At 48.0% G+C, this 27,173-nt stretch overlaps 1 protein-coding gene across 2 annotated transcripts in view; it reads left to right on the top strand.

The window, feature by feature from the left end:
- nova2 (NOVA alternative splicing regulator 2) overlaps positions 1-27,173 on the top strand; it is a 58,731-nt gene that overhangs the window by 25,433 nt on the left and 6,125 nt on the right. For both annotated transcript variants that reach the window (XM_076036591.1, XM_076036590.1), the window contains one exon: positions 19,941-20,107. In XM_076036591.1, the coding sequence (XP_075892706.1) occupies positions 19,941-20,107 (167 nt within the window). The remainder of the gene's footprint in view (positions 1-19,940; positions 20,108-27,173) is intronic.

Below are 27,173 nucleotides of genomic sequence, written 5' to 3'. Positions count from 1 at the left end.
TGAGGCACTAATTCTAAAATGACAAGTTATTCCCTTATTCCATTACCTGTGATGCATTTCAAGTTTTCTTTATTTATTTATTTGGAAGAACACAAACCTCTACTGTAATTGAAAAATAACGGCTGCTGGTGATTTATTTGTTTACATGTTTATTTATTTATTTATTTATCTACTAAATCTAAAACTAGGTCTACCACCAGCGCCGTTATTACGTCCTTATAACAAACCAGTTTCCCCACGGGAAGCATCAATGATTGATGTGGTCTGATCCAATCATCCGACTGACCGACCGCCACATCAATAACAAGAACTGCTTCAATCTTATCTTCTTATCTAAATAGAACTGAAAGGAAAGCGGAAAAAACTATTAGGCTTTGCTTCTGAACTCCCATATTTCCCCTCTCCTCTGCTCCTCTGCCTGTCTGCAGCAGTCCAGCTGTACCGAGCTTGCGTGTGTGTGTGTGTGTGTGTGTGTGTGTGTGTGTGTGTGTGTGTGTGTGTATGTGTGTGTGTGTGTGACAGATTGAAGAGCCCAGTCAGCACACATGAAAAAGGAGGGGAGGGAAAAAAAGGGTAAAGGAGGGGTGGGGGTGAGTGAAAGAGAGAGTGAAATGAAAAGGAGAAAGGAGAGGAACAGCAGCGGCTCGAGGAGGAGGAGGAGGAGGTGCAGAGGTTGAATGTGCATGCAGAGGTTTGTATGAGCTGTGAAGGTTTCCAACTGTCGCAGACAATAGGTGGAGGGAGGGTTCTCCTCCGTATGACAATAGGCTCTTTGACCCCAGTCAGCCTAGTGGGGTAGCGGGAGGGGGGGACGCATGGGTGTCCCCATCTGCTTCAGGACAGCATGCGTGTGTGTGTGTGTGTGTGTGTGTGTGTGTGTGTGTGTGTGTGTGTGTGTGTGTGTGTGTGTGTGTGTGTGTGTGTGTGTGTGTGTGTGTGCGCGTGTGTGTGTGTGTGTAACTGTAATCTGCAATCTCTGTGCAAAACTGTCACTTGTCGGCAAAAAGTGGAGCAGCGTGTGGATTAATGCTGCTTGTTGCAGTGACGTGGCATCAGGGTGATAAAGCAGCAGCACCAGAGTTCAGCACTTTAGCCGCAAGACACGTGCGTCGTTTTATTTTTTCTCGCTGTCTGAAATCGCCGCCGCTGACCCGACGCGCACAGCAGCGTGCAGACGCCGTGACGGCGCGACTGCGGCGGCGCTCGCGCAGATAAACGACGAGCCTTTGTTTGTGACACCCTGGCGACCTTTTATCAGCCCTCTGTGAGCGAGCGAGCGGCTGCTTCGGCGGCCAGACGATGAAAAACGACGCCTCGGGCCGGTGCAGCCCAAGTCAGCAGACTTTATCTGATGGATCTCCCTCCGTACATCCCTCTCTCTCTATCCCTCTCCGTCTCTGTCTCTGTCTCTCTCTCTCACACACACACACACACACACACACACACACACACACACACACACACACACACACACACACACTCAGCCTCTGTCTCCCTGCTGTCACCCAGCTACTCGGTTCTGTCACTTCCTCTGACAAAGCTGCTCTCGCTGAGCAACGTGGCTTAGCCGTCCTCGTATAACATCTTTATCATGTACGAGGAAGACACACACACACACACACACATACAGACACACTGTGCATTTTCAGCTGTTTCAGCGCCGCCGTCTGCCCACCCCCTCCACCCCACCCCTCCTTCCACACAAATAGCCGACCGAGCTTGATTTGTCATGTGCGATTTTACCCCGTGTCACTCCGCCGCAGATTTGCTGCTTTTATGACGTCCTGTGATGAAAGTTCCAGAGCTCAGTGGTGCACGAGTCTGCGTGCGCGTGGTGGGCGTGCTCGCTCGATTGCGCGTGCGTGCGTGCATGGCGGACAGCTCCTGTTGCGGGCACATAAATCTGTTCGCGCAGACATGCCGTTTTGACTCGGCTCGTTTTGCGGGCAGGAAAGGAAGGAAGGAAGGAAGACTGACTGAAAGAAAGAAAGAAAGAAAGAAAGAAAGAAAGAAAAAGAGGAATAAAGACACTCAGCCAACTGGTGCCAGCAGGTTCAGGATGAGGGCTTGGTGAATTTTTAGGATGCGGCTCTGACTGACGGAGATTCTGAAAAATGTTAGCCGGTCTGTGTGCTGTGTGTGTGTGAGTGAAAAAGAGAGAGAGAGAGGTGCAGGTTTGCAGCATACACACACACACACACACACACACACCAGTGCAATGCGCACACACGGCCCGGACAAAGCAGAGGATTGTGGGACTGCGAGCCCGTTGCCTTGGTGACGAGAATCAAAGTGACAGCTCTCCTGCAGGAGGAGCCCCCCCCCTCCCCTCTTCTTCCTCACCCCTCCCCCTCCTCCTCCTCCCTCCCTCCCTCCCCCTCCCAGGCTCCTCTGTCCTCTCTAGCAGGTGTAAGAGGGCGAGAGCGGCGCAGACAGAGAGATGTCTTTCTTCTCCTCTTGGTCTGCCTCCAGAGCCGCTCGCCTTCTGCCTCCTGACAGTCACTGAAATCAGCCTCACTTTTGGGAAGTTAAGAAGAAGAAAAAAAACAAGCACCCACAGAAACGTTCTTCTGACTCTCCGTCAGTTCACCGTTTGCCTAAAACGCGTGTTCATGCTGCAGCTGTGTGACATATTCACGTCGATTGATTCCGACCTCAGTTTCAATCAGCTGCAGCTGTGGGTTGAAAATCGCACATGCATGCGCACGCCTGCGCGGCCGCGACGTGGTCCTCCGTCCTGATTGGGCCCGCTGGCGACAATGACACGTAGCGTTGCCGGTCGCCATGGCGACGTCTCTCGCTCGCTACCTTCACAAAGGGGTCAAGATCTGAAAGGTCTAAATCTGCTAATGTCCCTGAGTGGCGCACGCAAAAAACCTGCGCACGCAAATGTGTGTGTGCATGGAGAGAGGTGGCACTCACTCCCTTTAAGGAGGACGAAGGTGAGTGTGGCAAACAAAGGGGCTCATTGAGGAGGGAACGGCAGAGAGACACTGAAAGAAAACCAGTTGTGAAATTGCTTTTTTTTTTTTCTTCTTTTTTTTGGTGCTTTTCAACCCAACCACAACCCCCCCAAATCTCTGGCAAGGGGACAAAGGTAGCCCTCTGGGACCCCTCAGTCACACACACACACACACACACACACACACACACCCCTCCCTCACAAAAGAGCTGGTTCCACAGCTGCCCTAAGCCCCTCCCGCCCGCCCCGCTCCCATTATTTCTAATCCCCCAGTGAAAGCTCCCGACACCCACGCCTCCTCCACGCAGGGTCCCGCCCACCAACCCCCCCCTTTTTTTTTTTATACGTAAACACCCCCATGGCACGACCAACGAACCTCTTCTCCCTCCCCTCAATTTTTTAATCCCCCTCCCCCTCCCCCTCTTCCAGTCTGAGGTCCCACAAAGCCGTCAGCTGTCGTATCGTCTCTCGGTGACGCACCGGCTGGACTCTCTTTTTAATTATGAGGCCCTGAGCCCGATTATTCAGTGTGTGTGTGTGTGTGTGTGTGTGTGTGTGTGTGTGTGTGTGTGTGTGTGTGTGTGTGTGTGTGTGTGTGTGTGTGTGTCAGCATATCATCCCACATGCGACCAGACTGCCCCTTGTTGTCCAGATGTGGTGGCATGTGTGTGTTCACGACAACAAAGCCCAGAGATCCAGTCTTCAGTCAGCTGATTCCAGTGGATTCTGATCCGGATTCTGATCTTTTACTTTCTTTCCTCCATTACTTTCCACTTTTACAGTTCTTTCTTGTCACAGTGTCTCCGCCTTAAACGCGGCCTGCTGTGGCTCAGAGAAAGGGAAACCAAATGTGTGTGTGAGGTCAGCTTTGCGCCCGAGGGCTGTAAAATGTCACTGGAAAATGAAGGCTCACTGGAAACGTCGCAGGCTGCAGCCTGTCAACCTGTAGCAATGTTAATGCGCTTTAATTCCTCCGTCGTCACCGTCCAAACAGAGGAATAAACTTGCGCGCACTGAAAGCGCCGCTCGCTGGAGCGACACTTGCAGCCAAATCATTTAAAATGAAGGAGGAAAGTTTCATTTCAGGTTCAAGTTTCTAGTTCATTTTCATATAAAGAGAAAAATGATGAGGAGTCAGACATACAAAGGACATGTGAAATGGGTTCACCCCAGAGAAGCTAATTAAACCTTATAGGAGGGGCCCCAGACATATAACAAGTAACAACATAGGTACACAAACAACAAACAAAACAACACACCATAGTCCCAGAAAAGAATCTCACAAAAGTCATTTCAGAGTCGGAAAAAAGGTTAATTTGAATTCCTTTAATCCCTCTTTTACTAATTTCAGATTTGATTGCACACTTATTGACAGAATATTAGCTCCTGCTGACTTGGCTCCAACTTTTTAATCAGATTTTCCCTCAACGTACATGTTTCTCTACATGAAAGTGCGACATGAAAAGCGACACTGTGCTTCACCTCATCGGGGAACTTGATCCTCCCCTCTGTTGTCAAACTCCACTTTCATCAGCCGCCACCAGAAAGTCTGCAGCCGCCCCGCATTGTCCCGCGTGTGGGCCGTAAATCATACAATCGCGTTCCATATGGTTGCCATTAATTAAGATGAGGTCACACTTCCAGTCAGGCCCCACCCTCTCGTGCACGTGCACGTACTATGCACATGCGCGCCGCAGCAGTGACGCTGCAGAGAGTGAGACCTATAGATAGAGTGTGTGTGTGTGTGTGTGTGTGTGTGTGTGTGTGTGTGTGTGTGTGTGTGTGTGAGAGAGAGAGAGAGAGAGAGAGAGAGAGAGAGTGTGGGGGAGCTAATTAGTGTTTTAGCTGATTGCTAATTGCCACTTTCTTCCGCCCACTTGCACACAACACCGAGGGAGCGGCAGAGAGTAGCGGCATCCCATCCCGCAACCTATCACACTCTCGTCGCCGACACCCGCAGTCTCGCGCGCGCGCATGTGAGCGCACGCAGCAGCTCTGACGCGTCTTCCGACTCGCAGCCAAAAAACCTGAGGTTACTGTATCGCAGTGAAATGCGCCGGCTGCACTCCGTAATGCCTCCCTCAGCTGTCAGGGACTGCACACATGCTATTATTCCGCTCTTGCTCCGCTGTGGTGCAGGATTAACTGCAGCGCACCGGCCAATTGGTTTACAATCACAGTTAATAATAGATATTAAATGTGCAGCCTGGATTTAATATAATTTAATTGTTAAACGGTCGAATTAAAGACGGGGGTTCGGGAGGCTCCTAATAGATAAAATATGAGGAATCGTTATTGAATTTTACAGCTTAAAGGTCTCATATTGTAAATGTCACTTGGAGGTATGTATATAACTCACCGAGGCCCAGCTGAGTGAATCACTCCCAGCCAGGTGTTGCTGTTGTTGTTGCCCTATCCAAACATGTGGAAAGCATTTCAAGAAATCAGTATTAGCGCCAGGCAGCAAATAAAGAGCTAAACATGCAGGGTTTTTTTTTTTTTTTAGATTTGATGGCATTTTGCTGTAACTAATCTTGAAAGGCTCCTTCACTGGAGTGAAATATGAGGACCTGAAAATGGGTAGAATACGGATCTTTTAAATGCAACCAAGAAAACTGCAGAGAAAAGGATGAAGTCAGCGCGACTTTATTTCTCTTAGCCAGACGGTGAGGTTGAGAGTTAGCAGAACTGTTCGATGTGACTTTCCCATAGCCGGTCAAAACTGGCCGAGGACACGAGTTGGCAATGGGCAGGAGTCAAGGAACAACCCTCCTTGGCCCGCCGTCTCGCCAAGGGCGGACCGCCGTCTTTCTTCTTGGATCTCACTGGACGAAGAGAGGCGGCCCGAAGGTTCTTGTTGATCATGTTACACGCAACATAAAAGTCCAGGGTCTGATTTTTAAAGCCCTTCAACTCGGCTCAAGAGTTTTTATCCGCGACTCCCGACCAAAGATTTATTTCATGTGGAAGATCGGCAGTTGGTTGGAGTGAACTCTCGAGCGGTTTTTACCAGCATCGCATGAAGCAAAAAGCCAATCGGGTTCAAGTACAGTTGAGGATGTTTCAGTGTGTGCGCGTGTGCAGGCGTCCGCATGAGGCTCTGCTGGGCTCTGTTTTCTCAGGCTGCGTGTCCAACTTCCAGCTCACACACATAAACACATGCGCGCGCACACACACACACACACACACACACACACACACACACACACACACACACACACACGGGCATACATGATCTCAGCGGCAAAGGAACATACTCGGGGAACATGCACACACACTCGGCAGTCCCCAGCTGTAACAAATGGAGACCAGATTGTGTATGATGAGGACGGTGATGTAAAAGAACAGGCATGCCGGTCTCCATGGCTGACAAGCTTTGTTGAGTAAACGCTGTGTGTGTGTGTGTGTGTGTGTGTGTGTGTGTGTGTGTGTGTGTGTGTGTGTGTGTGTGTGTGTGTGTGTGTGAGAGAGAGAGAGAAAGAAAGAAGAGAGGTCAGCTCTGATCCACGTGCCATGAGGCATTAAACAGCCCTCTATTAGCAGTCAATCACCAGTGGCCGCCAGGGGTTAACAAATGTGTTTCCCATCAGTTTTTTCCCCCTCCATCTTTCATGTTTGTTTACACTTTCAAACAGTTTCATCTTGGCTCCATTCGTTGTTTACGCGCTTTTGTTTTGATCAGGTTGAAAGTGTTCCCAGGAGTTGGAGCCGTGGGTCGAACTGCTAAACAGGTGAATCAGGACAGCGAACACGACCGGTGGGCAGGACGCCTGGTCACAGCCTCCATTAAAGTCTTTGGTTTTAAACGGGTTAGTTGAGGCAACGAGAAGAGAGAGAAACCACAACTGCACCACAGGCAGAATCTGAATCGAGGTCCAAGGCAGCCGCAGATAAGCAGTTTGAATAAGGCTGGAGACGTCTGTCATGAAGTTAATAAAGACGTGAAGGACTGAGGGAGAATATATATTTATATCCATCTACCGGGCTGACTGGGGTTTGGATTCAGCTGCGGTCGCAGGTGACGCAGAGCTGGGAAACCAGGTTGTGGGCAGAAGTTGGAGCAGGAACTGGGAGGGAGAGTGAGCAGCGGGTGAGGGGAAAAGCTCTCGAGTTGCTCACAGGATGGCGACGCAAATAGATGAATTAAAAGGCTCATAAACAGCAGCACATCCAAGTCTTAATGGACGTCGAGTGGGGAAACATTTTGCTGCCTCATTCGCTGCAGGTTTTTTTGTTTGTCGCTCTGCCCACCCCTTTATTTATTTATTCTGTCTCTCTCTCTCTCTGTCCTCTTATTATGTGGTCCAGTAAAACTAAGTGAGCAGAGCAGGAACGTTAGTAGAGCAGCAGCGGCCGAGGCCTCATTAGCTCGGCCGCTCGGCGAAAAACATGCAGCGTCTCCGTTTGGGTGCTAAGGGGAGAGAGGATTGTATGCTTCCAACAGCCGGCGCTCTGCAAAGTTGTGAAAACGCTGATGAAGTGAGAGCGGCATTCTCATAAAGCATAAAGCATGTGTGTGCCTCAGACTGGTGTGTGTGTGTGTGTGTGTGTGTGTGTGTGTGTGTGTGTGTGTGTGTGTGTGTGTGTGTGTGTGTGTGTGTGTGTGTGTGCGCACGTGGTTAGTATGAGTCAGAAGACAAAGGGTGTGTTCAAATAGCCAGAGAGAGAGAGAGAGAGTGGAAGATTACAGCAGGAAGTGAAAGAAAGCAGGATTAATAGAAGGCGATGCTGAAACTCTTTTATTTATTCACGCTTTCACTTTGTCCACAGCGTTCTATTTAATGCCGACTTCTAGAAAAGACGATTGACTGACACGGCAGAGCATCCCTGCTGCTGACTAGTTTTTTTTTGTTTTTTGTTAAATGTTTACTAGCAGCGTCTTTTTACAACCTGTAAAAATCCTCTAAAACCCCCAGTGGGTGTCATATAAAGGAACCTATTGGCACTGAAACACTGTGAGTGAAAGAAACTCACTGGTTTTATTTGATGATAATCAGCGTTTTTTCACAGAACAGGGTGCGTTCACTTGCAAGGAGGCGACCACCGGTTAAGAAATGACGCAACATACATGGACTCACATCAGCACTGCTTGGAACATTCTCTCCCACTGTTAAGACGTCACTAAGGGGCCGTTTACACCAATACGGGTTTCTCTGAAAACGCACAAAAATGTATGTGCTTCGGCCTCACGTTTTCACGAAGCTGGTGTTTTCACTGAAACCGCACATTTTCTAAAACGCTTCTCAGGGTGGATTTTTTGATAACGCCGCCTTGCCCAGATTATGAATCCGGTCTGAAACCGATCTTTTTAGGAAACGCTGATGTCACAGCTGTAAACCCCAACCACCCTCCCTGCAACCAGAGCAGCCGTGAGGTGCAGACGACCACTCACAACAATGGACCTGTTACTGCTAATAATGATCAGCCTGTTTTTAGCGAGCTCCTGCTTCTTTGAACATGGCGTGTTTCAGGTCTTCTTCTTCTTCAAACTTCAGGGAGTAAACTTGCAGCGCCACACCAGGCCGGGCATAGGTACTACATCGTTTTCAATCATTTCAAACGTATCCGTATAAACAGGATTTTTTTTTAAATACTGCTTTGTGTTTTTTTCAAGCGTGTTTCAAAAATGTACGGTTTCAAAAAAATCCCTCTCCGTCAAAACACCTCATGCACTGGGCCTTTAAAGGGTCAAAGCTGCGCCGTTTTCCCCAAATTGCTGTGACCCGGAAAGCCAGTACGCAGTATGGACAGATAGATAGATTAGAGTGCACAGAGAGAAGCTGACATCACTGTTGGGGCAGCTGACGGCGGTAACCAAGCTGCCGCAGTCACATTGGGAGCATTCAAGGATTTGGGGGGGATCGAGGCTATAACAGGGATGGACGAGGGAGGCTTAGACCAGCTGACACTGTCCGCGACGCACGCGCGCGTGTGCGCTCGAGCACATGCGCGCACACACGGACACAGTAAGTAAGTAAGTAAGTAAGTAAGTAGGTAAGATGCCTACTTCTTACTCGCGCCGAGACACAAAGTACAAGTTTGGACAAAGCAAACGCACAAAGCGCATCGTGCCGCCGAAGGGGACGCACAAGCATCCAGTAGGAGCCACTCGGAAACAGAAACTGACACTCACAATCGCACCTCCTGTGCACCCGCAACCTCACACCCCGCACACACTCGCACGCTCACACACTCACACTGGAGCGAAGGCTTGAGAGGGGAGGGCGGCGGAGGAGAGGAGTGGAGGGGGGTGTTTTGATAAGTTTGAGGCTTTGGGACAACGAGCAGCGTTGATAGAAAAGTGTGTGTGTGTGTGTGTGTGTGTGTGTGTGTGTGTGTGTGTGTGTGTGTGTGTGTGTGTGTGTGTGTGTGTGTGTGTGTGTGAGTGACAGGTGTGGTCCCATAAAGGCAGTTGGATGACACCAGATACTGCCGGGGAGACGGCACTCAACGAGTTGAAGACAGAGAGCATCCGTGCTGCTGTGTGTGTGTGTGTGTGTGTGTGTGTGTGTGTGTGTGTGTGTGTGTGTGTGTGTGTGTGTGTGTGTACTTGAGGCACACACACACGCGGAGATATACAGAAGATGATCAGTGTGTGTGTGTGTGTGCGTGCATGCATGCATACTTGGCCTCACCGCCACCACAATAATAATACCACCACCACCGGCAGCAGCAGCAGCAGCAGCAGACCCCTGACCCGTCATTAGCCAACCTCGTCTTTCAGTGGTGCGACGATAAACAAGTCTGCTGCGTGCAGACACACACTGCAGATGTGACGCTGAATTCAGCGTTTAGCCACTCGAACGCGGCGTCGACTCTTTGGAATCTGCTCCCACATTTCTGCTGCCGTCTTTGAATGCCTGTCTAAAAATGTTCTGTAGCGTTTCGGAAAAATATATATTATACTGTAATAAACGGCTTCCTTCTGCATTGTTAAATAAGTCAATGCAATCCAAATCATTTTATTGGCCTTTAAATTGCTGCTGCTGATGTCGCAGTGTTACTCAGCTGCTGCTTCACCTGCCTGTTGTTCTCGTTTGCTGCTAATAAACAGACAAAAGAAAGGGATTTGCTTAGTCGGTGAAAAAAACTGGTGATCCCATACACTGACACACCCACTGACAGCAACAGCAGCAGCAGCAGAAGAAGAAAAGGAAAACCATGTGCTCAGCACTGTGTTCCAAAGATCAACATGTACATGGATGTTCCTACATCAGCCGCACAAACGATCGTCACCGCTGTTTCCTGCTGGTGCAACTTCCTCAGCCTTTTGGCTTCTCCCCAATGTGGTGAGAAATACAAATTCGCTGAAGGGCTTTTTTTTTCTCTACCCTTCTTCAGAAGAAAAGGAAGAATTAATGAGGGAAAGTGAAGGAGAGGCGGGTCAGGGGGGAGGAGTCAGCGAGGAGGACAGCATGAAATTCACTCTGTCTGTCACTTCATTATTCAGGGGACTTTCTGTCATCTTGATGGCTCCATATTGAATCTGAATCTGTGTGCGTGTGCACGTGTGTGTGCGTGCGTGCAAGAGTGTGAGTAAAATCAGAACAGTGTTGAACTCGTTTAGGCCTTGGAGGAATTCACACGAGGTCCAGTTACTTTCCAGGCCCTCCGAGGACACACAAATGAGCCCCTGTGTGTGTGTGTGTGTGTGTGTGTGCGCGCGTGCATGCGTGTGTGTGACAGATGAGTATGCGAGCGATTAGGTGTGTGTATATATAGTTGTCTGGGGTTGCATAGTGAGATGTGTAACTCTCTGGAAGACTTGACGACTGAGCCGAGCTGTGTGTGTGTGTGTGTGTGTGTGTGTGTGCCAATTACTGCTGCCTCTTCACGTCTCAGCATCACTTCCGGAGGAAGCTGCCGTCCAGCGAGAATGTGTGTGCGTGTGTGTCTGTGTGTGTGTGGTTACATTTGTTGTTGTGGGTTCGAGGGTTGGCCGCTCCGGAGGACTCACATCCTCGTCCTCGTACCCACAGCAGACGTGCCTGTCATGCAAAACACAACTAAATCTGCAAGTTCTCTTGTCCTGCACTCTCTGATCCAATCAGGAAGCACTTCCTGCTCTCATCCTGGGTCTCTGTGTCCTCATTAACCCTCTGAGACTTTACCCTGCGTTTTTTTTTTTTTTTAAGAGTTTTGCAAAAAAAATCACTTTGCAAACAGCTCCAACGCTCAATTTCTGTTTTTTTTTTCCTCCTCTTCATGTCACTTTCACTCGTTGCTGAGGGCTCGCTGGCAGCTTCAAAATGAATGTGATGGAATGTGATTGAGGCGAGTGACGGAAAGAAAGGAAAGGATGAAGAGGAGAGGAGAGGGGAGGGAGGGGAGGCAACCGTGGCGTCCTTTCAGCTGTTTGCTCAGCATGGGTGAGGTCACTTGGGCAACACTGATCCTGCTGCCAAACACAGGAAAAAAAACAGGAAGAACAAAGAGGGGAGGATGATGGGAAACAGGGAAGGAGGGCTGAACAGAAGGTTGGCAAAGTTGAGGAAAATGAAGAAAAAAAAATGGCGTAGCGTCTTCAAAATAAAAGCCCGATCGTTTGAAGGCTGAGAAAACGCGTCGCAGTTGAAAAATGCGCATTAGACGACCGTGAAAGGGACTCGGTTTGGTTGATGTTAAAGCAAAAGGTCACGGGGGTCAGGACTCGGGTGGAACCAGTGGCGGACGCTGGCTCCACCCCCCTGAGCCGAAAGCGCCCTTCGCTGTCGCTTCCTGCCGCGGTCGCTGATTGATTTCAGTGTTGTGTCACAAAAGTCCCGGTAGCGGAGAGAGTTTCGTAGGTAGCTTTTCATTTTTTTTTTTTCTTGCAAAAAGCAGCCAGCGGTGGGGCTGGAAAAGTGTGGGGACGCGGCGGAGGTGGAGGCTGGACGCAGAGCAGCGGGACGACTCCGGAGTGAAAAGCCTGACATCACAGCCGAGGAATTCCTGCCTTTTCTTCCAGCTTCTTTTGTTATTCTTTGGAGAGAGTCGCCGTATTCTTCTCCAAACCTCCGAGTGCTCCGTCACTGCCAGGCCTCGGCACAGATAAAGGAGGAGGGGTGGTGGTGGTGGTGGGGGGGATCTAGAGGGGAGGGAGAGTTTGGGGAGGGGGCTGACAGGAAACCATGTTTTTACTCTCCCCTGATAGGAGGAAAAAAAGGGAAGAAAGATTTAATGATGAAGAAGGGGGAGAACGTGGACCGAGTTGCTGCTGCGTTTGTTCCCGTTACAAAATAAAGTTTAATTCTCCTCATTGTCACGTCTGCAATAAGCACAAAGTGATCCTGCGACGTGTTGTGAGCTCGTCGGTTTGGTGTGTTTCTCACGTGCAGCATGCAGGCATTTGGCCACTTCATTCTTTTTTTAATTTTCGAGTTTTTTTTTTATTGCCATGAAGCACTGCTGACTTGCGTTTCATGACTTTTAAAGTGTTTTCGAGACAACGTGAAGGTCCCTGAAGGATCAGTGTGAGCTGCACATCCAGCATTCCGGACGAGACGTGTCAGTTAATAAGAAAACGTCCAGAGTGACGACGAGAGTCCATGTCAAAGTTTTATTTTCCTGTTTTGTTGTTTTTTCACGCGGCGGTTCGCCAGCCGGCCAAGCCAGCAGTAAAAACGCCGCCCCGGGCCGTCGGATCGCAGCGTTCCACCGTTAAATCGCTCCTCTCTCCTACTTGGATGTTGTTTTGTTTTTCGCCTTCGTCGGACGGGAAGGATGCGGAAGATGGTGTGAGAGTGGGAATTGAGGCTCCGAGGGGAGTCCAGCGCTCTCTGCCAGGCCAACTGCAAGGCAACCATCACATTTTCATCCACCTCATCCTCGCGCTCTGATTTCCTGCCCGTCCTGCTTGTTTTTTCTTTCACTCTTTTGTTTGCTCCCGTTTTTTTCTCTCCTATGGCATTTTCCCTCCTTCCTTATGTCATTATTTCCCGCCTGTGGCTCTCTCTCTCTCTCTCTCTCTCCCTCTCTCTCGCTCTCTCTCTTTCGCTGCTCTTTCCTCTGATATCCTCACTCTGTTTTTTTGTGGGTTTCACACTTTTTCCTTTCTACTTCCCTTTTTTCCATCCCTCCTTCCTCCCCATTCTCTCTCTGCTTTCCATCTTCCCTCCCTCCTCTGTCCCCCTATCTCTCTCTCTCTCTCTTTCTCTCTCTCTCTCTCTCTCTCTCCTTCTGTCCTCTACGGCCTGATGAGGACTCGCTTGAGTGCGGCGTGCGGAGAACAGGTCCAAGTTTCCTTGCTGCTCCGGATTACATCAGCTCATGCAGTCATGCCTCCCTCTCCCTCTCTCTTTGCAATAACAACTCATGATATCACCAGCAGCTGCCTCGCTGTGTTCTGCGTCGCTGAGAAATCATTCTCCTGGACCCCCCCAACCCCCCGCCTCTCACCCCCCTCGTTCTCCGCCAAATTTGGGTGCAATCAAAAGACGATCTATCCATCCTTACGCCTCTTGGCTTCTTTATCTCTCCTCTTATATTTCACTCCCCGTCCATCTGGCTCTGCCGCTGCACGTTCACTTTTTCTCCCCCGGCAGCTGGCCGCGCTCATTAGGGCCGTCATAAAAAAACAAAGAAAAACCCAAAAGCGTCCTTTGTGGCGGTTTCCATTGGTTCATTGAGGTGCCACTCAGTGAATGCGTCCCGTCTCCTGCCGACGGAACACTTTGTTTTAAGCACTCCATTCAGCCGTCCAGCAGGGTGCGGGGTCGGGGAGGGTCGAGGGTTTATTGCCGAGGACGAGGTCGAGGTTGAGAGGCGCTGGCGAGCCTCCGAGGTCGGGATTTAAAGTTGCGGTACAACAAGAAGTAGAAACTTGCGCACTCCTTTTTTCACATTTCTCTAATTTAGCTTCCAGCTAGCCTCTTGCGCTAAGCGACTAGGCGAGCGCTAAGCATGACGACACACTTTTTCAGTCCGAGGTTGGGACGATGCTGTTTTCCGTGAGGTGTGGAAGAGTGATGTTTCACTCCTTCGCTACAGCAACAGTGTTCAGCTTCTAATCCACCCTTCAATTGGGATGGAAACAGATGGGTTTTTTTTTTATATATCGCCCCGCCCCTGCTAATTTAAGCTTGGCCCGCATTTGAGTAAAACTTGATTAATCCCCCTCCCGCCCGTCTCCTTGCGTGTTTGTTATTAATCACACACGCCGGTCTCGAGAGAGTGCACTTCTGTTTCAGCACCAAGGAAATGTTTCCCTTCATCCGTCTCATCCAAGAGTTGCACAAACCTGAACAAACTCGGGCTGACCTTCTCCCCTCAGCCGCCTCTTAAGCCGGCCTCACTCTCGCTCACTCTCGCTCACTCTCGACATGTCCTTTAACCCCTCGGGAACAACAAGGCGTGGAGCTGCAGCGGCTAACCGGCTGCTAATCCAGCAGATCTGATCAAAGGTAACCAGTTAACCTGAGATTATCCGCAGCCTGAGGAAGCTCCGACTAATGAGCTTAAATTAAAACCGCGTCTCCTCGTGTTCCTCCGTCACCTCAGAGGTTATTTTACACTACGATTTTTTTTTTTTTTTTTAATGTGAATTTTTTTTTGTCTGTCGCCGTGTCTGCTGTCCCTCAGCTGGGATTCGCTGGTGGCCAGTTTGTTCTCAGTTTGTGCTCATTAGAGAGCAACTCTCATTAGAAATTCTGACGGGAACGGTAGAATTCCGACCTCGGCGGGAATGTCCCAGAGTGTCGCGTCCACCGCCGCTGAGGTTTCTACCTTTACGCCCGTTTCTCTGCTTCTTTGCTGACGATGCTTTGTTGTGACAGGTTTCCCAGAAGTTCCTCCGTTCTCTCTCCGTCGTGCTCGTCTCCGTCTTTCTCTGGTGTCACTCCAGTTTGACGTTACTGTCTGGACTTTGGCGCTGATCCTTCCCCACAACGGAGTGTCCACTGCTCCCCAGCACCCCGCTCCCATCCCTCCTCCCGCCCGCACCGAGCTTGATGTTTTCTGGAAGCGACAGAAATCGTGTGAACCTCTGTATCTGTTTTTGTTTTTTTTTACTCTTTTCCTTCTGCGTCTCTATCGGCTGTCATTCTCGTCCTCTGCTGATGTTTTGCCATCAGACTGGATCTGGAAATGAAAAAAAAGAGAGAAAAAAAAAGAAAAAAGCAGTACATGTGGACATAGCAGGGGAGGGACAGCATGTACCTGCGAACACAAGACCTCCGGCGATGCTGTCACTTCTCGTCTCCTCTCTTTTTCTCCGCTGATATATCTCAAATAGGTTAAAAGAAATAAAGTTTGAGGACGTCACCCCAGAAAATAACTTTTTTTCTAAAAGGGATTTTTGCCCATTTAATATATTCAAACGGGACACTTATGTACCAGCATTTTCCTCTTTTTTTTCCTTTTTTTTTGCAAAAATCCTCCCACGGGCAGATTGTTTTTTTTTTTTGTTTTTTTTAGCTCTACTGTTGTGAAACCAGATTGTTTATGCCTTTAGTGGTTTTCAGAGGCTGAAAAACAAAATTAATAACCAAAAAGGAAGATGATGTTTTCCAGGTCATGGAAGATTTTTATTTATTTTTTGTGTGAAGTCTTGAAATGTGTTTAAGTCGTAGTGACACTGTTTGACTGAATCCTTTAATCTGCGTCCTCTGAAGCCAGAAACAATCAACTTTGGCCTTTTCTGACTCTTTCCCTCCGACTGCGTCCACAATACTTTCCCCTCCTCGTTCTCTCTGCTTGCTCGATTTGTTTTGGGTTTTTTTCATTTCTTTCACCGAGGGGGATGCGTTTTCCCCCCACAGGTCAATCCCTGACATCTCATGCGCAAGTTTTTGTGTTTCACTCGGCCTGAAGTGCAACCCGACGGAGTCGGTGATGCATCATCAAACCGGGGTCTGTTGTTGTGCGACGCACCGGAGTCAGAAATCAGAGAGGAAGTCGCTCGCTGTGCTTCTGTTGCCTGCAGTGACTCTCTGGTTATCGGGGGGCAGAAGGTAGAGAGGGGGGGAGGAAGAAGAAGAGGAGGAGGAGCAGGAGGAGGAAGAGGAGGAGGAGGAGGAGGAGGAGGAAGGAGTGAGTCATGCTAGTTAGGGCCTTAATAAAAACAACAGGCACAGCTCCGAGTGGCCGGATGATGACTGATGATGATGAGGGTTACGATGATGGTGCTAAATGCTGGTCACCCTCTCGACGACGGTGCAAACACTGAAACGAGCTTCGTGGCTTGTTTGCCTTTCGCATATTCTCGCTTTTCACATTCACCACCCCCTTGACTTCTGTTGGAAGCAAAAAAAAAGCTCAACATACGTCATTAAACAGCGATTTAAAAACAAAATTTGCCAACAAGCAAGATCTCAAACAGCAGACATTTGTATTTTTGGCCAAATTTGTTTTCCACTTGGCTTCTGGGATTTTTTTAAAGGCCGTAATTAAAGTCTGTTTTGTTTTCTGAAACCAAAACAGCAAACAAACAAGACCAAAGTCACTGATGGAAAAACTGTGTAATAGAGACGGTTGCTGGGTTGTTGTTTTTATTCCCCGCTGAGAATGATCACCTCTGCAGCTTCTGCGATGCCTTTCAACCTCCTTTTAGCACATCGTGGTTGCTGCGCAGCTCCTTTCTCACTGGTGTCATCAGGCTGGCTTCCAGCAGCAGCAGCAGCAGGAGGCGTTTGTTCCCAGCATACAAGCGCTGCTGCTGCTGCTGCTACTGCTGCTGCTGCTGCTGCTGCTGCTGCTGAGTGAAGTGAAACAGCCAGCAAGACGAAATCAGACGTTTTTTTTCTCCTCAATGCATGAAAATGCAGCGTGTTATTCCGTGTCTGCTGCGCCCATCGACTATGACAATTACACAAAGTGCTCGACCGCTCGCGCTCACCGTTTCCTCCTCGCCCTGAAGACGATGCCGTTGACATGAACGCGAGCTGATTTTTTTTAAGCGATCTTTTGGCCCGGCGTTTGGTAGCAGGTCTGCGGTGGCAGTCAGGATGATCCGCACGGACAAGAGTGGCCTTTTCTGCTGCGATTACGCTCAACACGCGCACGCACACACGCACGCGCGTGCACGCCTCGCGCCACCACAATGCTCAGATATGACAAACACACACTCATGCCAAGACAATGGCCTGCTAATCCGCGCTCATGATTGGTGGAGCTCAGATTACCCAGAGGGCACCAGCTGTCAGGGAGAGGCAGGCCCAGTTTTCTCAGTATCAGATCAGTGGCCTACACACACACACACACACACACACACACACACACACACACACATACACACACTCACACTCACACTCACACAATCACACAGCACCTCTAATGTCAAATTAAATGCTGTTTGATGGTGAAACGTTTACTAACATAGGGTTAGCGCACTCGCACGCACGCACACACACACACACACACACACTCCAACCCCCGCTCCCTGAAATGTCATGCTAGCATCTACTTTGTGTGATTTGTTAGCTAGTAGTCGAGCCGAGGCCTTCAGCTGCTGTTAGCGGAGGCCGCGCCGTGTGTCTCCGCTGTCAACACGCCGTAAAAATAGGCAAGAATTAATCTCGACGCAATGCTAACCGGCGTTGTGGGCGCGGCAACGCGCGGTCAGGTAGCGAGACGCAGTGAGCGTCGTCGGCATTGTTGTCTGCGCTGGCCGCTATATTTAGCCTCTCTTGTTCTTGCCTGGTCCACCGCCGCTGTGAACTCTTTGCAGTGGGGAGCGCCAGTCCAACATCCAAGCTAATGTTAATAGAGAAAAATATCTGAAATTCTGTTTTGAAAGAAAGGCAAAAGAGAGGCTGGTAGTTTCTTAAATATCTATGGAGTTTAATTCAAATACCCTGCAGCTTTGGAATTGAACTTGACTTTCTTAATTCTGAAGGTGAGCCACAATATACTCAACATGTTGCTCTTTATATACTTATATACTTATTACAAGCTACGTTTCCATTACCCCTAGAATTGCGCAAAACCTAAATATCGCAATAAAAGTACTGGTAATGGAAACACCTAAACTTCAAGGTTTTTGACGCTCTCATGAGGTGGTTTCTCGTCCTGCAAGACGAGATTTTACAGGAATTATGGCTTATGAGCTTCACACCATTCAATGGAAACACCTGTGAATCACAATTGTACTTTGTTGACATTTTAGAAATCCCGCTTTTATTTTGCAAAAAACTGTAATGGAAACGCAGCTACACACACCTTATTTCCCCAACTGCAAAGGATTTAGCAGGGGCCAAACAACAGCAGCAACGACGAGGCTGTGAGAGAGAAGAGACAGGAAGCGGGGGACTAACACGCTGCTGACAGGAAGTCAGAGCAGGTCCCACCAAAAAAAACAAGTGCCAAGGGAACCAGGGGGACAAGCTGAGGATCGAGAGGAAGTGCAGGAAATAGTGGCAGGAATCGGGGTGGAGGGGAGGGTATGAAGCAAATTAGATTTGGGGGGTGGGGGGAGATGACGAGGAGAAGAGATACAGATAAATGTTAAAATGATTAAAGGCGGAGAGAGGGGGGATTTATTTTCAGTTTGTTGTTAAGATGCAGACGGACTGAGAGGCTTTGCACTGGCCTAGTTTCCCTGTACACCCTCTGTCTGTCTGTCTGTCTGTCTGTCTGCCTTCCTGTGTATCTTCCTGTCTGCCTTCCTGTCGGACTGCAGCGGAAGTAACTACGTCACAGTGCAGCACCCTTAAGTTTGGAAGTTTTGTCTCTTCTTCAAAGGACAGAAGCCGTAAAACAGACATTAGGCTGAGAGCTGATGGAGGGAGATGCACAGTGAGAATTAATGAGGTCATAACCACGGTGTTCATTTCCTCGTCCAGCTGACTCCGTATGTTGTTTTAGAGCGACATAAATTTGCCGATGCGCAAATTAGAAAAAAGAAAATTGATGTGTCGTCTGTTTTCACATCTTCTGCAAATTAACTTCTTCCGCCTCAGATTTCTTATGCAAATTCTGCCAAAGTTTGTGTGGATCAGGTGCAGTATTTAATAATCATGCACCCGTCCGAGGGCTGCATTTGGGAATTTCATAAACCGCTTGAAACATTTTTCCAAAACAAAAATTACAAGGTTTTTTTTGTGCCTAAATTTGCACAAAAAAAACAAAAAAAACATTCCAAACCCTTCCCTCCCGCCGTTTCCTCATAATTCCCTCCTGGGATCGCTAAAATTCTGCCTCATCTCAGAAAAAGAAAAACATTGAGCCGCGCGTTCATTTCAAGTTTGTCCAACACTCGCATAAAAAAAAATGATGAGAGTAGAAAGTTCCAAATCTGACCATTGCAATAAATCCTCCAAAAGATGAGACATTGCCTGTGTGAGAATCAAGGACCACAGTGGGTGGGGGGGGGAATCATGAGCGTGTCATTAAATAAAGTTATCTCTAGTTAACCTGTCAAGTCAGATGGACCGTTTCCGAACTCCACTGGATTTATCCCTTAAATCCAGGCTCCGAAAAGCCCAGAGGGAGCTCTTTGAAATGGGATGCAAAACTTGGCAGGTAATTCACGGCCAAATAATGTCTGTCACATCCAGGCAGCGCAAACACAGTGCTTAATGCAAAACGCTCTGATCAAACTGATAGAGCATCCGTGCTAATCTCTTCAGCAGTCTTCGTCTGTGCTTTTCACGGCAGCTTAAAGGAGGCTGCGCTTTTGCCCCCGCCTACTTTTTTTTGTTAAAGGAAGTAGAAGTTGGCTCTGGTAGCCACAAACATTTTCGTACTGAGTGTAAACGCTGTCGCCTGGATGTTGGCGAGATGGATGAGTGAGACTTCAGAGTTAAAATCTCGCCAACCCAGCTGCAGCTTGCGAGGTCGAACTCGCTGCAAACACCTGTTGTTCACAGAAAATAAATTGAAAGTGTGCTTGGGTAAATATTTAATGGTTGTGGTGGAAAGTTTCAGTGATTCATGGGTTACAAATTAACAGCCGGCAGTAAATTTAATAATGTCCACGACTCCGAGTGTCTCAAGAAAGCCTCGCTGGCATTCCGGATGCTGACGTCGTGTGTGTGTGTTTTTCTCTGTCTGCGTGTTGCAGGAACGACAGAGCGAGTGTGTCTGATCCAGGGGACGGTGGAGGCGCTGAACGGCGTCCATGACTTCATCGCAGAGAAGGTGCGGGAGATGCCTCAGAGCACCCAGAAGACGGAGCCGGTCAGCATCCTGCAGCCACAGACCACCGTCAACCCAGACCGCGTCAAGCAGGTCAGTGCAGCAGCGTGTGTGTGTGTGTGTGTGTGTGTGTGTGTGTGTGTGTGTGTGTGTGTGTGTGTGTGTGTGTGTGTGTGTGTGTGTGTGTGTGTGTACGTGTGTCGCGCACGCGTTCACGTCTGCGCTTGCTTTGTGATTTTCTGTTTGAGTGGAGCTGAATGAGGCGAATAAGAGACAAATGACAGGAGCCCAAACACACAAGCAAACACACGTGGGCAGGAGAACGAGAGGAAGAAAAATAGAAGGAAGGGAAATATAAATGGAGGAGGAGAGGGAAGGAGAGGGCGAGCAAGAGGGCGGAAATCAGGAGAATTTTCTATAAAAAAAAAAAGAAAAGAAAACTGGAGAAAAGAAGATGGCGGAGGGTAAAGGAAGAGAAGCATGAAGGGGGAGAAAAAGAAAAACCCAGTAGTTCCTGGGAAGCTCATTCCCTGATTGGACGGCCGATAGCTGCTGCGTAATAGAGGACAATTAGTACGGCTATTGATTATGATCCCAATCAGTTTATACGATTATCATCTGTTCTCTTCATGATTGCTCCCTATCGATTGGTCATGCCTGGCATTGTTTCCATCTATTGACTGCTGAGAGCTGGTAGAGAACACCACACACAAACACACACACACACACACACACACACACACACACACACACACACACACACACACACACACACACACGCGCGCGGTTGATTAAAGAGAATAAAAATTCAAAATATTATTTTTTTTTTGTCTCTATCCCTCTGAACTCTGCCGCTTTCCCACTCGCAACTTTTCACTCGCTGTCACAAACACAATTTGGAGGCGTCGGAGGAGAAGAAGCACTTTAATAATTATGGTTATCAAGCTTGTAGACAACACACACACTCCTCTGAGGCAGAGGGTAATTTTTTTTTTTTTTTTGCTTTTTGTTCTTTTGCAGAGCACGCGACTCTGTGTTGCCCTTAAGGAGCTGCATTAATTATTTATCACCGTGTGCTGCTGACACGCTTTTTCTAACAAATGCATAATTTTCCTCACCTATACAGATCGAACTCAGTTGAACTCTGGCACGCTCTCTTGCTAAAAAAGATTATTCCATTAAATTGTAATACCAGTCCCGTGCTGATAGTGATATCTTCTGAAAACATTTTGCTGCTACACTTTTTTTTAACCCTTTTTTTGTTTGTTGTTTTGTGCTCTAATTCAAAAGGCTCCCTCACAATCACAGGTTTTGTGTTTGTTCTAAGCTCTCGGTTGACGTGCTGCATCCGTTACTAATTTTTTTTGCTGTGTTTCTCACGAGTTTTTCTTTGAGTTTCCCCCCCCCCCCCCTTACTTGATTCCCACTGTGTCTTCGCCTCATGAGCGCCTGAGGATGACTGACAGCTGTGTAATGGTGTTTGGGATAAGCTGAGCAGCCGCGAGGAGACAAACAGGCTAATAGCTGCTGATATTTAGACCCTTATAAAAGAGAGTAAATCCCCCTGTTGCTCTTTAGACTATTTATACCGCGCGGAGAAGAGAGGCGGCCGAATGGATTTGACCATTAAAATCAGATGGACACATGTTCTCACGGTAGCTGCTGCACCAAAAATAACCTCATCAACTCCACTGGACACAGAGAGCCATTTGTAAGAAGCAGCAATCAGCGAGTTTTAGACTCAAACACAAAGCACAATATACGATAACAGATTCAATTCTTTAAGTTGTGAATTGAGTTTTCCTGTAATACTATATAATGTTCTATTTATTTGAAAGTACCATAAAAGACTCTTGAAATGATTTATGCCCTGGACACGTCAGCGTATTACATACATTACATGTAAAAATGCTTAGCTTTATGCAACACATGTATGGAGGAACTCCAAAATGATGGCAACAGGATAAATCTCAAGAGAAAGCCCTACGTTGATGTCTGTGAAGATAATGGTAGTGTGTATATATATGAATGCTAGTGTATATATACACTAGCATTCATTAGTCCGGGGTCAATTACTCATTTCTGCATTGAACTCTATTCTAACCAGTTTTATGACAGAATGATCTCAAATGCTCTGCGATCATTGTGAGTGCCCGAAAATCAGATGTGTTCAACAAGAATGGGAAGATTTTAATATTTATTGAAAACCATTTCCGACGTTTAATTAAAAGTGATTGAGAGAATTCCAAGTGTGCAAGCGTTCCAAGTGTTTAGCACACACAGCCAAGTGTGATTATGATACAAAGCTTTGCTTTAGAAATGTTTTTTAGAACTTTTTTTTTGAAGCAATTCTAAATATTTTACTTCTGTAATGATGGCTGCATATTGCACACTTGATCTTCATTCTTTTAAAATCACATTCAGTTAGATATTCAAGGCAACAGCTGTGAAACCGATATCCTGCATATCCTGACTTATTTTATTGTACTATAATGTTCTTTATTCCAGTAGATAATTTCACAAGGCCGGTTATAATGCAGTTCAATGCAGAAATGAGTTTGTAACACCAAACTTTTGAACGCGTGTGTACACGTGTATGTGTGTGACAGTCTTTTTATGGTGAATGATTTATGGTGTAATCGGAGAGCAAGTGGGCACAGGAAGACACACACTGAAACAAACGCCACATGCACAAGTGTCACCGTGAAAGATGGATTGCCGTCCATGGGGCTGCAGCCGCTGATTGTCTACTGTTTCAGATTGCGGTCGAAATGTCTCCTCCGTTGTCAGGAGCGCGGCTGTTGCAGCACATGTGCCGCCGCCCCGGCTGGTTAACCCCTCGAACGGCCGGGCAAGACCAAAAAAAAAAAAAAAACAAAGATGGGAGGAGGGACCATGCGAAGCGTAAAGTTTCCGATATTTTTGCATAGAGACGATGCAGCAACGTCGAGCAGACGCAGAAGGTAGAACGGACAATAGATTGACAGAGGTGGGGGAGGGGCGATTGGGAGGTTCGGGAGGGGGGGCGGGGTGCAAAGTGAGAGGAAAGACAAAGGGAGACGCGGTGGAGCGCCGGGGCGGCTGAGTGGGTGACTGAAAGCTGGAAGCAGATCTGAAGTCTCGTTAGCGACAGCTGCAGAGTGACGGCCAAACAGCTGCTGATAGAAGGAGAAGCAGAGCAGAGACAACGCAGGCTGATGACACGCCACGCACCGGGGCCACGTTAGCACAACCACCAGGACCGAGTGGGTACGAGTCTGCGGCGGCGACCTCGGCTGCTCCCTGACCTGCGACCCAACGGTTAATTACTCATTGTTTTGCTGTTTACTTGTGTTTTTTTCCCCGTCCCCGACGACGCATAATTGTCCCGCTGTGTCAACATCGCAGAAATAACCAATATTAGTTTGGCTTTTTTTTTTTTCTGTAAGACGCTAAATTAGGTCGACTCCAGGGTCTCCTGAGAGCAGCTCTCCCACTTCATGCATAAAATATGAAGTGGTGACTATTTAACAATTTTTTTTTAATTGTGTGCAGGTTTATGTTCCATTGGAAATATTGGACTGCGGAACGATAAAGTTCCCGTCGAGTCTTCAGCTCGCACTCAAAATGCACTGTTACATTTTATTTCCTCGTAGTTTTTATATGTTATATAATGGATAGTGGATACAACATATTGAAAACAGAAGCTGCTGCACCTCCCATGTGACATCAGGCAGCTCCGTAGACTCACTGTTGTATTGCCGGTGAAAGCTGCCCTCGCCTCTGTTATCGCTGCATTACTCTGTTTGTAAGTAAGCTGCCAAACGTCCCCCAGTGAGATCAGCTGTAAAACGGCCTGTGGATCGTTCCGGCTCTATTTTCGGATCAGGGCCTTCGCTGAGACTCAGACCTGCAAGCAGCACTTTGACGCTGTTAAACCTTATTGACAAACGCACTGGCGTTTGAAAGCGCTCGACCACAGTTACTCTAGTAGTCTGTCTTTTTTTTTTCCTTCCTTACTCCCCCTCCCCCCCTCCCTCCCCCGCTGCCTGCCAGCCTGCCTGCCGTCCTCCTCCCCTGAGTTCCTGCAGGAGAAAGGGATCGTTTCCTCTTTCGCCTCTGGCATCAACACCTGTTTCCTACTTCCTGTTATTGCCTCCCCTGCACGGGAAGTTCGCCATAAATGTCAGGAAAAGCCGCAATCTGGTCCAAGTTGTGTCAGATGATGAGGAGGAGGAGGTGGGAGTGTTTGATAAAATAGAGAAAAACTATTCAGATCCATCCAGAAACAAGTATGAATGATTTTTAGTTTAAGTAAGTCTTTTAGTTTGGTTTAGTTTTTTAGAAATTTGATAGAAATCCTTTAAACTCCTGAGACAAATGATGGCAGTGACATCATCTGTATTGTGTGAGGGTTTCACGAGCAGGATAAGAGACAAAAGTGAAAGTGTGAGAGAAAGATTGCGATACACAAAAGGCAGGCAGGAGTCGGTCGAACTAGAACTGGCAGGAGGCGAGCAGGAATCCAAGGTCGAGAAAACAAACTGGGTCGCGGAGAAGAGGAGAGTCAGAAAATAACACCAGAAAGTCTGGACACGAGGGAGCAGGGACGATCTAGGGCGCTTCTTCGCTGAACAGGGGAACAAGACGCAGGTGAAACCAACCAGGGCGAGAAAACACAGGAAGTAGAACTGACCAACACCACACAGGAATAAAAAGCAGGAAATCACAGAAAATAAAAGTATAGATCATTGAGAGGAGCATGAGCATAATGAACAGTGAGCTTAAAAAGTACAATAAAAAAAAAAACACAATTCCCCGTCACTTTTTTTTTTTAGTATGTCTGTCATCCACTTTAATTTGGCTGACTCGCGATCACTCACACGCGGCAGCGCTCGCTCCTGGTTTGGCTCTCAGCAGGCTCCTTTCTTTACTCCTTACGTAACCTATCTTTTTTCTTTCCTCGCCGTCAGTCCTGTGCTTTCCATTGTCCGCCTCGCTGACTCAGCAGCATGTCACTCCGCCTTCTTCTCCTGCTCCGCCCCGTCATGATGGAGGGTCTGCACCGCCTTATCTCCGCAGTATTTCATGTTTCAGCGCACCGACCAACGCGGCAAAAGAAAAAATCAGATGGGCCGGCTCTCTCCCTCTCTCTCTCCTTCCCTCCCTCCCTCCCCCCTCCCTCTTTCTCTTTCTCTCTCTACCTATTGTTTCTCTTTTTCAAGACATATCAAGATTTTGCACGTTTTAAACAAAAGCCTGGCGTGCGAAAGAGATTCCTGCCACACGGGGAGCGTTGAGTGTCGTCTCAGCAAAAACAGACGGGAAAGACACCGGATATTGTGCGTGCGCGTGCTTCTCAGAACACATGGTGACGGTGCATCTCGAACCGAGAGCGATCAAAAAGTTTGCAGGTCTGATCTTGATGAGCAGGTTTAATAACACGAGGACGAACCCTCGAGCCTCCCTCATCATTTTAGAGGCACAAGGAGGAGAAACAGAGGAGGCTGAAAGCCGCCCTTATGTGAAGATTTAGTATAGCATGGCTACCAGTTGTGTGATGATTAGTAAGACAGTGCAACAGCGGCATATGGGAATTGCCACATCGGCGGAGGTAATCGGTGGGGTCACTTCAGGTCATTTTGAAAGCGCCGCAAAGGACACAAGAGCCGTCCAAACACTTTCAGCGTGTCTCAGGCCTCAAATACCTACTTTGGCCACAAGATAGGTGTGTCTGATACCTGATATACACCACTTTGCGTGTGTGCATGTGTGTGTGTGTGCATGTGTGTGAGGACACATTTATGGAGAGCGTGTCATAATGAGTCCCCTTCCCTGTCAGTTATTGTAAGGCCGGCTCTTCTCGTCCTGCTGCTATTTTTAACCTGCAAGGCGGCGTTTCTGCCCTCTCGGACTGGCCTAAAAAAAAAAAAAAAAAAAAAAAAAAAAAAGGGAGAGAGATGGAAAAGAGGGATGGCACAGTAAAGATAGAAAGGGTGATGATGAAGAGAGAGCGAGACCACTAAGCCCGCGGATCAGAGGGGGAGGAAGATTAAGTCGGCTGCTTAAGACTTCAAAGTTCAAACTCCTGCAGCCTCAACAGTTGTCCGCTGTCCTCTGCTTGCTGTGTGTGTGAGTGTGTGTGAGAGTTATCCTTGCATATATGGGATATGACCCAGTGTGTGTGTGTGTGTGTTTCCCTCCAACGACCACGCCGACAGATTGGCTCGTGACCTGGATGGAACGCGGTACAAGGTTTTGACGAGGGGGCGACTAATCACTCCCAACATGACAGCCCTGGCACTGAGAGAGAGAGACAGAGACAGAGACAGAGAGAGAGAGATAGTGAGAGGAGATGGAGGGATGGAGGCAGGATGGCAGGGTGAAAAAAAGAGAAAATAAAAAATGACTGAAGGGAGCAAGAAGAATATTTCTGAAATAAAATATTTAGAAATTAAATGTCCCACATTAGTGAAAAGAAAATTCACTTCAGGAGTCCATTGTATTTGCTAAAACAGAAACTTGGTACTTTGTGACGTCATAAGGGGGTGCACGTGTCTAAAACCTGAATGAATGCAGCCAGGGAGGCTGTGTGTCAGTACAGCTGTATGTCAAGAGTGCATATCAAGCCGTGTGTGTGTCTGTGTGTGACAGAGAGGGAGAGAGAGAGAGGGAGAGAGAGAGAGGGAGAGAGAGAGAGAGAGAGAGAGAGAGAGAGAGAGAAACCAAACATTTTTGCTACATGGCAGATTCAGAAATGGGTAGAAAAGATTTGTCTGCAACTTTGAAGTTCCTTTGCGCTGATCCACAGGGTCACGCTGCCAGGCTGCAGTATATTTGGTACTGCAGGTAGCAGAAGGATAGCAGAGTAGAAGAGGAACTCAGAGGTTGGACGTGTAAAAATAAGAAAAGGGAATTGAATCCGCAACCTCATGCACCACAGGCAGGCCTCCATCATCCTGAGCTAATTGTCTTGGTAAGATGACAGCTGATTTTGTCGCCCTTCTCTTTTTCCTTGACTTTATAAGACATAAATTTCACACGTTGAGGACCGGGATTCAAACCTTGGTCTCCCGCAGCAGAGTCAGCCGTCTAACCCACTGAGCTAATTTTATTTAGCTTTATTTTATTTATATAAAAATAATATTAAATGGTGAAAAAAAGTGAAGTCTGACGAGTG

This window comes from Nelusetta ayraudi, unplaced genomic scaffold (genome assembly GCF_046127955.1).
Source record: "Nelusetta ayraudi isolate G7.1 ecotype Tasmania unplaced genomic scaffold, CSIRO-AGI_Nayr_v1 ptg000048l, whole genome shotgun sequence".
In the NCBI taxonomy this organism is placed as follows: Eukaryota; Metazoa; Chordata; class Actinopteri; order Tetraodontiformes; family Monacanthidae; genus Nelusetta; species Nelusetta ayraudi.
Note: the sequence above shows the minus strand (reverse complement) of the source record. Positions and strands in the feature narration are given on the sequence as shown.